The sequence below is a fragment of the Hipposideros armiger genome, unplaced genomic scaffold (genome assembly GCF_001890085.2).
Source record: "Hipposideros armiger isolate ML-2016 unplaced genomic scaffold, ASM189008v1 scaffold_8, whole genome shotgun sequence".
Lineage (NCBI taxonomy): Eukaryota > Metazoa > Chordata > Mammalia > Chiroptera > Hipposideridae > Hipposideros > Hipposideros armiger.
The window spans coordinates 5,998,804-6,014,673 of record NW_017731358.1 but is presented as its reverse complement, the minus strand read 5'-3'; the positions used below and the strand labels follow the sequence as shown (position 1 = coordinate 6,014,673).

The window sequence follows — 15,870 nt, the reverse complement described above, 5'->3', positions numbered from 1 at the left end:
GTCGACTTTTAAAACTATAGAACCCCCTCTCCCCAACATACCCACCCATACTGCCCTCATCACTTGGAACCAACATCCTGTGGATTTCACTCTGACATAAACGAGCCACCTGTGGTAGACTATTATCATCGGCCCTAAGCACAGCCAACTAGTGCAGTTGTTGAGGACATTACCCGGTTCACATATGCCCTGGGTTATCTATTTGGTACGCCCCCAATTGGTGTCATTTATACATTTTTCTCTTGATGGGGACGTTAAGCCTGTTAGACCTAGAGAATAATCCTCAGCACGAATAGAAGCATTTGCAATCTGTGAGAAAACCCACAGTCCAAGAGGCAAGTTAACTCACACCCGCACAGCGTCCTGGACATGCTGCAGACGAGCATTCTCGGGGCCAGACGTGGCCTTATAAGGTGGCCTGACATTTTCTCATGGCCCAGGTCATCCTCCAAAAATAATCCAGACAGAAGAAGAGTGGGAACTGACCTCCCTGAACATTTCAAAGATTAACAAGCAGGCTCTCCGTGAAACACCTGCTTTCAGACCAAAAGCTGACAGCATTTTAAAACCAAGCAGCCTGTAGGGCCCACGCTGGGGAGGGCTGTAGGGGGACGCGATAGACGGGGCCTCGAAGCATGCATCCAAGCTTGGTTTCTTTGCTCCAAAATAAGTGTGCTTTCCTGTACTTCTCCAGCATACGCTTTAAGGTCTGACTGCCCTTGCTCTACATGGACAATAGAGATCCATGACTGATTTCCATTAGTGCACCTTTCTGCCTCCTCCGTGTCCTTGGGGCGGAAGCTGTGTTCAAAAGCTTTGACTCCCAAGGCCCCGATCGCTTGCGAGGTGCTGCCCCCCAGTGGCGCAGCCCGGCTACAACAATACGGGAGGTAGAAACTGTGTTTGGGCTTTAACCAAGTGCAGCATCTGGAAAGGTTTCTGGATTACATCCACCAAGGTCAAAGACAGATGCGAAAGCGCTAACGTGGCAATAAGTCTAGGCTCTGGAATTATTAGTGAGCACAAAACACAATTTGCAAACATAAAAAGATTTATGAAATGGGTACTGGGTGCTTACGCACACAGCCTCTCACACATTTTAGTTTTGCTCATCAAATGAGTTTTAGGGTGAATTGCCTTGTGTGGGAAAAAAGATTCTTTTTGGTAATGAGATCTACCCCTAAGGGGTGTCTCTAAATTTGGAAAAAAAAAAAGATTAAGTAGTCCCCCACATGTCTAAAAGAAAATGTTGGTCAAAAAACCACACAGCTCTCTTCTAACTCTGGTTCTCAGTTACAGGCCTGGGAATGTTATGGCTATTTTTGGTAATAGCTGCTTAGAACAGTTTCTTCACCACTAGACTATATGACAATGAACTAGTCTATGTGTAAGGCTGGGGTTTTTAAATAAACAATATGAGAAATAGCAAAGCTAGTCTTCATTCTTGTTAAAGAGAGCAGAACACAGCAGTATTTTTGGAATGCTGTGTGTAACAGTAGGTCTCTTAATTATACCAATGGTAAGTCCTCAGGCTAGGTTTTATATTAACATAGTACACATAATTGCCACAAAATATGACAATGACAAATTAGAAAGCCCTGGTTTCCAGTACCACCCTAAGATTGTAGAGGTGGTATTTTCTGGGTTGCCTCTACTATTAACTTTACCATCTGGTACTCAGTTTCAGTTGAACTAATTTTATTTCTCCTTTCATAAATAAAAAGCCTATCTCTGAAAGAGATTAGACTCTATATGAGGAGAGAGGTGGTTCTACCCACTGTGCTGATAACATCTAAGCCATGATCAGACAGCATCTAGAAGGCAATTGTTCCCTTTTGGAATAAAGACTACACTCTTGGACAATGGTGACAGTTACCTCTGAGGACAAACCACCTGGCAGACTCAGGTGAGGGCGTGTTACTGCTGGAGGCACCTACTAAAGATCACACAGAGAAATACAAAGTGTCCAGTACTCGGAGACATCAGCACTTTCATTCTGGGGTGAAGAAATATGGGGGTCTAGAGCTAGAACCAGCAGATGAGAAGTGGCTTGGCTGACAGTATCCCATCAGTGTCCTTTCTACCACTTGTACTGTGAACTTGAGTGCATAAAGCAGTATCTAGGATTGTTCTCTATGTGGCGGCATTTTTAGGAGGAGGTACTTGACCACGTGACCAGGTATTTGTTTCAATATAAGATGAACAATGCTGGGCAACAGTAATTCCCTTCTCAACTTGTATTAGAAAAGTTAGATAGAAACAACAACAAAAAACCATTGTAAGACAAGGGTCGTCCATCTCTTATGGATTGATTTCCTAGATTTTTGGTCGCTTACATGAAGAATCTCTCTTATCCCATTGCACCCAGGTTGGAGGCAGGCTTAGTAAGCTTCAAGACTGGCAGGAAGAATGACTTTTTTGGAAACATCTTAATATAGCTGTCTATTTTTCCTGTAAGTGCAGAACCATTATGATTAGCAGAAATACATTTTAAAACTGTCAAAGAAAAGAGCTGGAATCCATAGCAGAACTGAAACTCTTCCATAGACCTATAACACCACTTTCAGGCCAATTTCATGTGAAAAATCACTATGCTCAATGGTCAGTATTTCAAATCCAGGCAGAGCACACACCAGTTTATTGTGAAATGCAACACAGATCAGTATTTTATGAATACAACTTATTACTACATTAACATTATCAGGTAAAAACAGCTTCCAAATGCATGCATAGAAAGTTAAGCATAGTCTTTGAACTCCTTATTTCTAAATATACAAAAAATACATTTAAATTATAGAATTTTAGTGAATCAAAGACTTATAAAATTACAATTTTGGTTTTCACAACATAGAAAAAATACAAAAATGACTATATATACGGGTGTACAATTTTTTACCCAAATTTCAAAGGAGCAGTATGTACTGATTTTGATGTTTTATCTGAAACTCAGAATTGAAAATAATTTGTAGGTTGTACCACATCAATGCCAACCTTTTATTACAAATGAATAACCAAAAGCACAAGTGGAAACGAGGGCACAACCTCTTCACATGCCTCTTTAATGCTACATCTCCGGTTGGAAGCTCAGTCCAGAGGAACGTTCTAGTCTGGGAGGCCCTTTATTCCATGAATGACTCTCCCCGGGGGCTTTTGAGAATAGGCAGTATGTATTAAATGAACGATCCCAACGTTGGCAAACAGAACACAGCAAGATGCAGGTTAGCAGCTTGTGCCCACAAAACCCTGTGTATCTCACAGAATTGTGCCAGAAGGTGGTCCCCAAAGCGAGGATCTAAAACACCCTGTCAGGAGGGCAGCCGGGCAGCTGGTGCCTTTGACTACGCCCTGAAATGAATATGGTAGGTCTGACAAAAGACCCACCAACTACCACCTTCCTTATTCACACTTTGTAAGAAGACGGGACATTTGGTGGGTTAGATGGTCTCAATTCATAAAAGAATGCCACCACTTCAAAGGAAAAATTCATTCATGTTAGACATAAAGAAACCAGTTACTGAGAAAGGTGACTGAGGGACACAGTGGCATGCCTTACTTATCTGCCATAAACATTTTAAATGTTTGATGTACAAAAATAAACACTGGGGTTGAGACCCTTTTTCAGAAGGGATTTGTTTACTGTGTTCTTGTTGCCAAAGTTCAATTTGATGTAATACCACTGTTTGCGACAGACTGTTTTTCATAAATTGTGACATTATACTAGAGACCCGAATAAAACCAATCCAGCAATCCTGAAAACCTGCATTTTTCATCCCATCTTCTGTAACTATTCTAAAGACTGAAAAAAACTTATTCAAATTAAGTAATAAGGCTAATATAACCCAAATTGATTATATTTTACAGGAGAAATATATTTTAGACCAATAAAAAGAGAAAAAGCATGACAAATCTTTCCCACATGTTTTGTTTATCAAGTACAAGAACAGATTATAATTCCAATATGCCGAGATTAAGAGTGCTGACTTTTAGAAGCAGAATTTTAATGTTCAATTCAAAAATAACTCATTACACATCTGCCTGCATTAAATTTTTAGCTACATATTTTCTTCTCATTTTCAAGCCTCTATGAAAATAAGCATTTAAAAATTTAGTTTTCCATTATGACACTCTTCTGATATTAGCAATTATATTTTAAATATCTACTTGGTAAGCTAGTAAGCTAGACTTTTAAAGGTTTTAAAGACTAACCAATTAAAGAAAAAAGGGAAAAAAATGGTTCCACAAAGAACATCCTGTGTGTAAAATTTAATGCATGTCTAAACTTGGGCTTTATGTTTTCATCCAACCCTTTCTTGAAGCGTCTTAAACGCACAGTTGAGCAATTAAATGGTATAAAGACATGGTGTTAGGTGGACAATGTCCATATGACCCAAGTACTTCTTGGCTGCTCCAACATGCAGGGTGATACTGCTTTTGGCTCATGACTGCCCAACGGGAACATTTCACTGCCTCTGGACTTACAACTTGGTGGGAGTCTCATAGGACCACAATTAGGAAAAGTATCCAAATAGAACTGAATGAAAAATTAAAAAACAAAAACTAAGGGTGCAGAAACCTATTCCTGAATGTTCTTTCGGACTACATTTCTCAAATAGCACCTTCTATGTGTTTTCAAGAACAGATTCTCTGCTTCTATGTGACGAGACTGGTTTCAGGTCCATAAATGAGAATAGCTCTTGGCAAATACATTACTCAGAGGGGCTCTGAGAATAGAACTGTGAAAGGTGCTTGTCACTGACTAGTAATGGAGCTCTCCTTTTCTCAACTGACATTTTGCTAAAATACGAGTGAGGCTGAGCCCCAGATAAGGTAGGTTCTCTACAATGTGCATATACGTATTAAATTCAAGCTCATTTCTCAGTGGCAGGCAGTAATGGCTCAACTGAAAACAAACAAAAGGGTTCTAGTTGTTTTCTGATTATGGGTATTATTACCCCAGAGCTTCACAGACATATACACTGTATATTTCATTCACTAGATATGAGGGGAAAGGTCCCAGCCATAACTTCAGAGCATTCCAGAGGACAAAGTTTGCCGCTTCAAAAATACAAATAGTTTCCAGCATGCAGTCAAGCACTTTGCAAAGGGAAAGCTAAACGCGCTGCAGACTGAAACAGAGCTCTACTGCAAGCCGGGCATTCTGTCGGTACAACTTCATTACTCAGACTGTACCTCTCAAGTATGCAGTGCTATAGATCTTTATTTATCAGCTACATGAAGGAAACAGGAGGATATAAAACACCAAATCCCTTTCTAATGCCATCATAAATATTGGGAACTTCCGGTTGAAAAAGCATGCGGAATGGACTGGCCAGGGTGTTTTATGCAACAGCTTTTTGTTTTGTTTTATAAAATCCCAGGCCCGTATGACACTGGATTTTGGTTTTTGTTTTATTTTATTATTTTAGTATTTTAAAAATAGTCCTTACTTATTTTCTATGAAACGTACTGGGGACTCAAAAAGTCTGCAGCATTTTTTTGTCATTGAAAAGTTTGTGTTTTTTTGGAGGGGTGCAGGAAATAGGAACTATTCAAATTTCTTGTGTTCTTCAGTATAAGAAAGGACCTTTCTTCTCTGGTGTATCATGTGGAAATACAACTGGGGAAAAACTGGAAAGGAAAGAAAGAATTGGTTAAAGAGGTCATTTAAAGTGGCATGTTCTACTTAAAGCACGTGGACTTGGGGTCCTCTATGACTCTCCCACTAATTTCTCAACCATTAACCAAGGAAGGTGAGAAGGTGGGCTTGGGGAAGGGGAAGAAAAACACAGAGGCCTGCTTTATCTGGCGTTCGCCAAGGAGGAAGGCTGGTGTGGACCGGAATGACAGACACTGCTGTCACTGTCGTTACCAATCAAGATGCCACAGGGCTGCCAAATCATACTCTGTACACTCTCATGTTATCCTCACATTTATTTCCTGATTTTACAACAACCAGGTGAAGAATTCCAGTGATGGGGTTACTATCCCTGTTTCACAGATGAGGAATTCAAGCCCCAACCAGGATAAGCGGCTTGTCTGGGGTCCCATCGCGAATCACTGGGAGAATCTGGACAAGGCTCAGGGCTCTGGACTCTTAGTCTCTGCCAAAAGGACTTCCTGAGAAGGGTTGTTCCTCAAATGGGAAGACTGGGGAGAGCAAGGAGTGCTACGACAACTGATCTGAACACAACCACGCCAGGTCTGAATGTGGAAGAAGTCCTTATGAAAAGACAGCCAGTATCTTAGACAGTGGAGAGCCTGCTCTTGGTAAAGATTATTTTTAAAAGTGCTGGTTCTCAAAGGAATGGGGTGGTACTGCTTCCCTAGGGATCTTTGGAAATGGGGTGGGGAGAGCATTTAGGGGGGCAGGTTACTGACATTTAGCCCATGGGGGTAGGAATGCTAACACCTGTAGTGTGTGATAGTCCCCACAACTAAGAATCTAACCACTCCAAATGCCTAGTGTCCTTGCTGGGAAATCCCTGTTGGAGCTACCTGGCCTTCCCAAGGTTACTGTAACCTGGGGGGGGGGGGGGGTTCATAACTATGTAAAAAACTCCAGTGGGATAATATTGGATATCATTCCTTTCCTCCCCTTCTTAACAGCTCCAATCTGTTTTTTTAGACAATAACCTACATTTTGGGGGAGGTTAATCCCTACTACTGCCAACTCTCTTGGACAGTTTTTCCTTTTTAAATGGGTCCCAAGTGGGCCAAATTTCAAGTGATCCTCCTGAAGTACTCCAAGACATCAGTGGGAATGTGTACACAGATCTCATAAACTGCAGAGGAGGCCCTGATGCTGAACAGGGCTGCCATCCACTCCACTCACTATTTGCAGGCAGGAAGTTATCATAGAAAAGACCAGCTTGTGCATCTAATTCAACAGTGGGAGAACTATTTTGGTACGAAAAGCAGAAAATTTGACAAGCTCTATAATCTAAAAACTGGAAGTAAAGATATAATTAAACCATAAGGAATGCTAATTGCAATCATTTAAAAATGTGGGGCCAGCCACATTTTTATAGATATGCTTTAATAAAGGGAAACATTGTGGCAAAGGACACTGAGAACATTTCCACTGGTTGCATGTGTGATTACAACACCCCATCCAGGGCGGCCACAGCCTCACAACTAGTGCAGAGCGGGGAGGGAGGACAATGACCTAGATGCCATTCCTTTGGCCCTTAGTGGCAGTTAAAGAAAGGTGGCCGAGTATACCTTCATCCCCGTAGGCAAGGGCCTGCTGGCGGTCAGAGTTAGGGGTCAGAAATGGAGAGCAGACATGGTTGCACCTTTCATTCTTTTACGTCTTGCAGAGGTTTCTCAGTGCCTACGGGGGAGGCCCAGGGAGTGGGGCTCCTGGGGTTGAAGGTTCTCTACAGCTCTAGCATTGACTTCTTGGTGACCAGAACTTGGATGACACTGTCTCCATTTGAATTACCTACCGTGTTCAGGCTGAACCCATCTATAATGGCTGAGACAATTCCAGATTCACTGGGCTATAATGAAGAATAACCCTAAGAAAATCAACCTGACAATAGGCTATGTAGAATTCTACCTTCTGCTCTCCCAGTTCAGGCACAGAATGGTGATGGTTACTGTGTGTGCATGCGTGCGTGCGTGTCTCAGTGTGTTGGGGTGGGGTGGGGGGTTGTGGGTACCACTGTGCCCCCTTCCTGTAAGAAGATGGGCTCTCTTTCTTTCCAGAGAGAGGAAGACTTGGAGGCCGAGAGCAACCGGAAATGCTCTGCCTGGGGCAAGTTTCCTTCTCAATGTCTCTATAAACCAGAGGTGTGGTTATGGTTACTGGCATATGGTTACCTGCAGTGCCAGCTTCTTGGTGTTCTTCCCCTACGGCACTGCTCCTTAGCCTTTTTGACCCCCACTCTATAACCAATTTTCACCAGTGTGGGGTGGGAAACTGTAAACAGGGCTTAGATGTCTACTGAGTCCTGCAGATACTGCATATATTGCCATTGTGGCAGAACACGACAGGGGCACCTTGCAAGGGACACCAAAGGACCCCAACATGAGACTACACTCGGGACCACAGCTCATGGGCCACTGTGGTGTGGGCTACACGTACTTCAAAGCATAAAATCAACTTCCCATTAAAGAAGATTAAGAGAAACTTAGGTTGTAGAAAGAAAACCAAATTTGGTAAAGAAGGCTGCCTCTCCTAATTCTACATTTCTTCTTGTAAATACAAAGTTGTAGAAAGATGGAAATGTGCAGTTGGCTGGGAATGAACTGTACAAATTGGTCTCAACATTAACAACCTAAACTACTGAAAACACCCAGGGCAACTGGCCCGGCCAGAAGCATGGTGGGTGCCAGCAGAGAAGCATGATTTGCAGCGGGAGATGTGGTTCGGGCTGCCATCCTGGGCTGGGTGGGGACTCAGGGGAATGGAGGCAATCTTTTAATCTCTGCTTGAAATCAACCCTTTTTCTTTGTCTACAAGAGTTAAGCTGCCTTAAAAAAGAAAGACTATAGACTTTACCCAAGCCAAGTTCTCTTACCAAAAGGAGGCTGAAAATGGAAGACGGGGGAAGGAAACGAGGTAAAGAAAGCAGACGTGTTGAGAGAAGTCTGCCCTACTCTCTAAACGACAGCTGGTCCTGAGGTTTCTGTTTTTTCTCTTTTGTCTTTTGAAGCCAAGAAAGAAAATCCCACAGAGCTGGGCTTGTTTTCCTTTAGGAATTCTATCATCAGGGAGGGTTGCTTGCACGTAATCAGGCCTCTTCTCTGTATCATGAGGTCAGCAGGCAGAGGCCAAGGCTGGGCATGGGTTGGCCACCAGGACACAGAGTCTGAGAGGCGCACACAGAGCTGTTTTGGGAAGGAAGCCCCTCCTTCCACAGACTAGAAATCTTGTAGCAACTGTGAAGCAGGGACCCCACATTTCTGTCAGTGTGACAGGGCCTTTACTGGTTTGATTTCGTGATACCTTCCTTGCTCCTTTCCCAGTTATCCCAAACGGAATCTATCTCCTATGCATTCAGAAACTTGTGTCGAATTTAAGTAAATCCTGTGACGTTCACTGGGATAACACGTGTCCGTCTGGGTGTGGCAAAACAGCAGCTAAGAATTGTTGCTCTAGAGACTGGAAATTGAAACACTAAGGGCACAATATGAGAAAGGTGAAAAGCTGTAAGCTAATTTTTATGACTTAAAATTTTAGACTCTTCCATATCTATCTTTTGTTTGATAATCAACTACCTTTCACATTTGGGAGAGATGGCCTTTAGCCACCACGGTTTCAGCACCGAAGAGGAGGACTTGATAATTACTGAAGAGTGGGAAATGAATCATGGAGCAGTAAGTGCTGTGGCCAAGCATTTCTCCAAGATAAACGTTCACATGAAATCTGGATGCAGTTTTTTTCTCAGAACGCATGAAACGCAGTTTTCCACACAGGGCCCCGAACATGTCGCTTTTGCTTGTTAGGGTGATTCATGCAGTGGATGCGGTGGGCTGACAAGAAGCCCAGCCCTCCCGTCTGAATTTAACCTGAGATGTAGGGGGAGAATATAGCACCTTAGAGACTAAAATAAGGTTCAGAGTCACAGTGGCTACAGAAATAGCCCAAGGAGTAGAAACATTGTATGTCCTTGGGTAGAACAAGGTCCTTCTGGGTATGTGGAAATTGATCACAGCCTTTCAACTAAACATCAGAATTCAAGAAAAGGACTAACCAACTTTTCTCAGCAAACAGGACTCACTTCACAGAAGCCTCAAATGTGGTGTTTTTTTCTGTTACCAAGTACGCTGATAGGCACATTTGATTATCCAATATAGCCCGTTAGCAGTATTATCAAAATACTGGAAACCATCCTGAAGAGAACACTATGTGCTGTTCAGATGGTTTTAGGGCTTTTTTCCAAACAAGAAAGTAAGAAATACAGAAAAAAATAAATTAATCTATTTTTATTTTGTTATTTGTTTCTGGTTAACGATTGATTCCTTAAAAATGAAGTTAACTGTCTATTTTGATACTGTAAAAATGCAAAAATCTCTTTACAATGTTTTTCAAGTACCGTAATAGGCAGTTTTTAAGACACAGAAAAAGTCAAGGTAAGGCTTTAACGGCTTTCTTTTTGTTTTCCACTCAGTACTTCCCTCAACAGAGAGTTACCTATCTGAGTATTCACTGTTTCAAACCCATACACCGAGAAGGGCTGCATTTTGGCAGCTGTGTTGAGAAGGGTTCATTTTCATTCAACTACTATCAGAGAAAATTCCCTCTGACAGTTGGCCTTCAATAAAAACCAAAGCGTTCCCAATGAGTTAGAGCTACATTTACCTGGATATGGTGTAAAAACAAGCAAAGGCATTTGGCTCTAGTTATTGTACAGCCATTTTTAAAAACATAAATAAATATATGTGTAACTGTTTACTTACGTGGAATGTAGGAGATCATTATCAGAATTAGGAATGTATAATAGTCAAAGGAGAAATTGTATTTGTTGGGTAAACTGATGGAGTACAGGCCAGCCTGTCTGACAAAGGGCAAAGCAGCATATATTGTGAGCAATTCTCCTGCCACTCCCATTGGGTACAGCACAATGAAAAGCGTGTACCTGAAACAAAACAAAATTTTCATTACCGAGGCTGGAAGCCAGCTTTAGTATAAAGACACACCCCCACCCTTAAAATCAGTACTGGTCTTTTAGAAAGCTACTATTTATACATTTCCTGTTTTACCCACTGCTTAAATCAGGTTTTACAAGCCACTTTTGAAAAGGGCCTATAGCAGGTATGTTTCTGCATGTTTTAAAATAAATGTGTTCAGTCAGCTTTGAAATTTGGCCTGACTAAATAAACAACTCTTCAAAGCAACTCCCTAAAATAACTAAGGTGATCACGCTCAACATTGGTAAGTAAGGGCAATGAGTCATGGTTTATATTGAAGGGTCCTGCCCAGTAGGGTGGGAGTGGGAGATTTAAAGGGAATTAGGGGGGGGGGAGTTTTGGAGCACGGGTCTAGGAATCCTTACAGTGTACACCAAGTCTGGTCTGTGGACTGAAAAAAAATTGCATATCCAATTGTGTACATTGCTACAATTATTCAAATATCCAAGGTCTGACCATTAAGTTCGCAAACTCATCCTAGAAAAAGTGCTACATACCTCATCGCAGAATATCACTATGGTCACCTTCAAAGTACTCCCCTTGGGAAGCTATGCACCGACACCAGCACCTAGTCCACCCTTCAAAGCAATTTTGGAACTCTTTTTCTGGAATGGCCATCAGAGAGCTATCGTGTTATTACCCTTAATGTCCTGAATGTCATCAAAATGTATTCTTTTCAATATTTCCTTTATTTTCGGGTAAAGAAAGAAGTCACTGGGGGAGCCAACCAGGTGACGCAGTTGGTTAAGAGCGCGAGCTCTGACCAACAGGGTCGCCGATTCGAATTCCACATGGGCTAGTGAACTGCGCCCGAGCTGAGCTGTTGCTGAGCTGCCAACGGGCGGCCGGATGGCTCAGCTGGTGAGAACGCGTGCTCTTAACAAGGTTGCTAGTTCGACTCCCGCATGGGATGGTGGGCTGCGCCCCCCCCCCACCCCAACTAGATTGAAAGCGGGGACTGGACTTGGAGCTGATGGGTTCTGAAAAAACACAATGTTCCTCTTCCCCTATTCCCCAACACTGTTCCCTTCCCCATAAAATCTTAAAAAAAAAGAAAAAGAAAAAAAGAAGTCACTGGGGGCCAGATCAGATAAGTAGGGAGGGTGTTCCAATACAGTTATTTGTTTACTGGCTAAAAACTCCCTCACAGACAGTGCCGTGTGAGCTGGTGCATTGTCGTGATGCAAGAACCACGAATTGTTGGTGTAAAGTTCAGGTTGTCTAACTTTTTCACGCAGCCTTTTCATCACTTCCAAATAATAAACTTAACTGTTTGTCCAGTTGGTACAAATTCATAATGAACAATCCATCTATTATCAAAAAAAGGTTACAAACATTGTTGCAACAAGTTTGCAAACTTAATAATAGTCAGACCTCATACATGCTATTGTGAAAAATTAAATATGTGCTAATTTAAAAAAACATTAACAAATTCGTAAGTTTTTCTCACTATATAATTTTTCAATAAAAAAACCCCCCACAACACTACAATTACTATCACATGGGAGAATCCACACAATTTTTGTCACTTTAAAAAGGAATTCTCTATGTTTCAAAAAGAATTCAGAGAAAGGTTCATCCTATGGCACTAACTGGAAGTCATTTCGAGGCGTAAGTATTGCTAAAGAAATCATCAGCTCAGATTTTAAAAAGCCTTTGGCTGCAGCATTATTTACAATAGCCAAGATATGGAAGCAACCTAAGTGTACAGTGATAGATGAATGGATAAAGAAGATATATATGTATGTATATCAAACATAAAAAATAAAATCTTGCCATTTGCAATGGATGGATCTAGAGAGTATTATGCTAAATGATTATGTCAGAGAAGAACAAATACCATATGATTTCACTTATATGTAAAATCTAAAACACAGAACAAACAAAACGGACTCACAGACATAGAGAACAACTGATGACTGCCAGAAGTCTGGAAGGAAGTAGGGGAATGGGTTAAAAAAATGTGAAGGGGAGGCCTTTTAAGCTTCCTTTGCTCGGCCTACTCCAAACTCTTTGGAGTGTGCTTTCTCTTCTAACAATGGCCCTTGAGCCATTCTTTACTGCTCGGGCCCACTTCTGCTTCTTTGAAATGTATTTTTTCTTCTAATAAACTCCTTAAAAAAAATGTGAAGGAGAATAAGAGGTATAAACTTCCAGTTAGAAAATAAATAAGCCACCGGGATGTAATATACTGCATAGAGAATATAGTCAATAGTATTGTAATAACTTCAGACAGTGACAGATGATTCCTCGATTTATCGCAGTGATCACTTTGTAAGGTATATAAATGTTGAATAACTATGTTGTACACCCGAAACTCACATAATATTGTATGTCCACTATATTTTAATAATAAACAAAATAGAAACATAAAAAATCTTTGGTTGTTTGTGGCTGACAGCAAGCACTAGGCTCCAAAATTCCAGGAACAGGAATTGTGCTGAGAAATCAATGATGTTGAGAGGAAGACATGTTCTCCACTGCCAACTCAGCCATTCAAAGGAAGATGGTAGAAAAGGAAGAATCTTCTTCCATAGGCCGCGGAAAACAATGGACAAAAGAATTATTCTCCAATAGTAAAATCAGGTCTTGGCCAATAAACTTCCCTTATAACCAGGTAGATAGCTTTCGATATGCCTGCCCAGGTTGGTTAGGAGTTGCTATGTTTTTCCCATTCTTCCCTTTTCCTAATAAAAAATGTTTCCAAAAAAAAAAAAGGAGTTCACATACTTTAAGTGTTGGAAACAATTGCTCTATGTCTCTAATTTAATCACAGAACTTGTAAATTGTCTAGAAATGACTGTTTTCTTTCTGTGAAATGAAGCACTTGTGCCCCAAGGACAATTTTGCTCCTTTGGCTTTGTCAATTGTTTTCATACTCTTTTCCAACTCAGAAAACTGCTTACAACTGTCTCATGGATTAGTTTAAACAAAAAGATGAACTGTCAGTCCTTTATCCAATTCATAATGAATACTGCTGGTAAAAATAATGAGAGCAAAATAAAACTGATAAGATAATCTGCCATCTAATGTTTGCTATTAATTAAAAATTAATTTAAGAGTCATAACTTGTTGGCAAAATTGAGAACAGGGGAATTGGACTAGGTCCAAAAAACCATCGTAACGGCAGAAGCACATCAGTAAAATGTGATATGGACAAAAAAGAGACGTTCCATCAAATCTCTACTGAATAATTTAACTGAAAAGAATTGATCCAATAAAAATAACTTATGTATAAAAAATTTAAAACACGTTTCTATTAATCAAAATTAAGTAGAGTTCCTAATCCTGATGAAATCTACAGACCAGATTTCTAACCCAAACCCTGCCTCACACAATTTTATTTTAGGAGCTTGGAGGCAATATTTAGGCAGTATTGCAGTGATGGATTTCAAAAGTTAGTCTTCATTCCCTGTACTTCTTTACCTGGCCCATTTGATGAGGTAAGGCAGATGGTTTAATAGACTGAATGTATAAAAGGAGTAACGGATAATTTCTGTGATTGTCCAGGCAATAACAAACAGGAGGACACTGTCTTCACTCTGCACCTGAAGGAAAAGGAAAACAAAGGCAAAAGTAAAAACATTTTAACAAAAAGCACTCAAAACGTGCAGCCCAGCCCCTGGCCCCTTACAGAGCTGGGGGGCTGAAGTAAGTGGACGCAGCCCCTGGTCTAGCCTCAGTGTCCGTAGCACAGCACAGAGACAGCTTGCCACATAAAGGAACACAGGCCTATGACAACAACTGCATAGCACCACGTGGGAAGGAACTCGGCTTACTGATGAGTGAGAGAGGGAGGGACTGGGAATTACATGAGCTGTATCTCACAGAAAGAAATAAACATGATGAGTGAGTTTCACTGGCTAGCCTGATTCAGAGAATGTGAACTGATGATGTTAGTGGGAGCCAAGAGTGGTTAGATAAGAAGGGTAGAAGGGCAAATTGGTGAAGAGCTAGGGGTGCATTAATAAGGATTTTAATTTGATTTGCAAGATGACGTGGAACCTGAGGAAATTTAAAGGAAGGGGTATGTAATGGTTAAAACACAATTGAAGATGAGGCTAATTCACTGGGTAGGATGAATTCAAATGAGGGAAGAGCTGGAGACCATCTAAGAGGTAGGCCCATTGATTCTCTTCCACTGGTAACTTCCTTGCCCAGACCAGGTCTGATTTAACTCAAGGATTATAGAAGCTTCCATGCTAATCACAAGAGGCAGCCAAAGCCAGAAGAGCTTTGGAATTCCTAGCCTCCTCTGAAGTTGTTTTCATGCTGAAAAAACAACAAACTTTTAAAAGAGCCCCTTAGGTGCTTTTTTAGGATGTTCTCACTAGATGCCTTAGACTGCAAATCTTGCAAGAAAATCTATTACTGTGGTTTTTAACTTTCAGTACCTCCCCCAACCCACTCTAGTTAGGTTTATCATGATCCTTGATGCTTGAAAACCAATAATATGAAACCACCTTGCACTGCAATTCACTTAAGTTTTCTTGCATTCAAAAAGGATGGTTAGAGAGTTGGATGTAAATAAGAAATTCCACTGAGTAAACTGAACAAATTTCCATTGTAAGATGGATCTTCTTACTCCTAACATCTAATAAAACCAAGGTATATGGCATTCTAACCTTAACTTTCCCTTCTTGTATTTGCAATGTTAATAGTTTTTAGCACTTACATTCTTCCTCAGAAAGTGTACATGGAGTGATCCACCTACACAATGAAATAAGCAGTCATTTACATACCTATTAACTAAATTGCTCTGACAAAGAATTTCATAAATGCAAAGTTACTGTTCTCTAAAAATAATAAGAACTTTATACTGTCAAGAGCAAGAGTACTTTTTGTTTTTCTGGTGCTATCATATCAGCCAAAGTAAAGCAAAAGCTAACACCTCTAAAGCTTTCCTGTTTCATTTTTCAGTCTGTCCCCAAATCCTTGCTTAAAACCCATCTATAATAAAACATAATTTCAAAGCACACTTCGCTTTTTGATGTCTTCTGTAATCCTCCTCATCTTAAGGAGATGTTTTTGTAGCTGAAGCCTTGCTTAAAGATTTTTGTGTTACAACAGTAAGTTCTTCTAATATTTTACACTGTAATCGTCTTGAATGCAGGGAGTGTGTTTTATTCATCTTTTGATTCCCAAAAGCACTTTGTACTTTTTATAAGTAGGAGCTCAATAAATATTTGTGAAGCAAATGAATTCAATCCTAATCAGGTCATTCCAAGCCTC

The 15,870-nt window shown here is 40.7% G+C and overlaps 1 protein-coding gene across 1 annotated transcript in view; it reads right to left on the bottom strand.

Annotated features, from left to right (window-relative positions):
- Window positions 1-2,602: 2,602 nt before the first annotated feature.
- The window catches only part of HACD2 (3-hydroxyacyl-CoA dehydratase 2), an 84,963-nt gene continuing 71,695 nt past the window's right edge, over window positions 2,603-15,870 (bottom strand). Inside the window, exons 5-7 of the mRNA XM_019652544.1 lie at window positions 14,065-14,186; window positions 10,408-10,586; window positions 2,603-5,628 (exon numbers count right to left, since the gene is read on the bottom strand). Coding sequence (XP_019508089.1) covers window positions 5,546-5,628; window positions 10,408-10,586; window positions 14,065-14,186 — 384 coding nt within the window. The 3' untranslated portion in view covers window positions 2,603-5,545. The remainder of the gene's footprint in view (window positions 5,629-10,407; window positions 10,587-14,064; window positions 14,187-15,870) is intronic.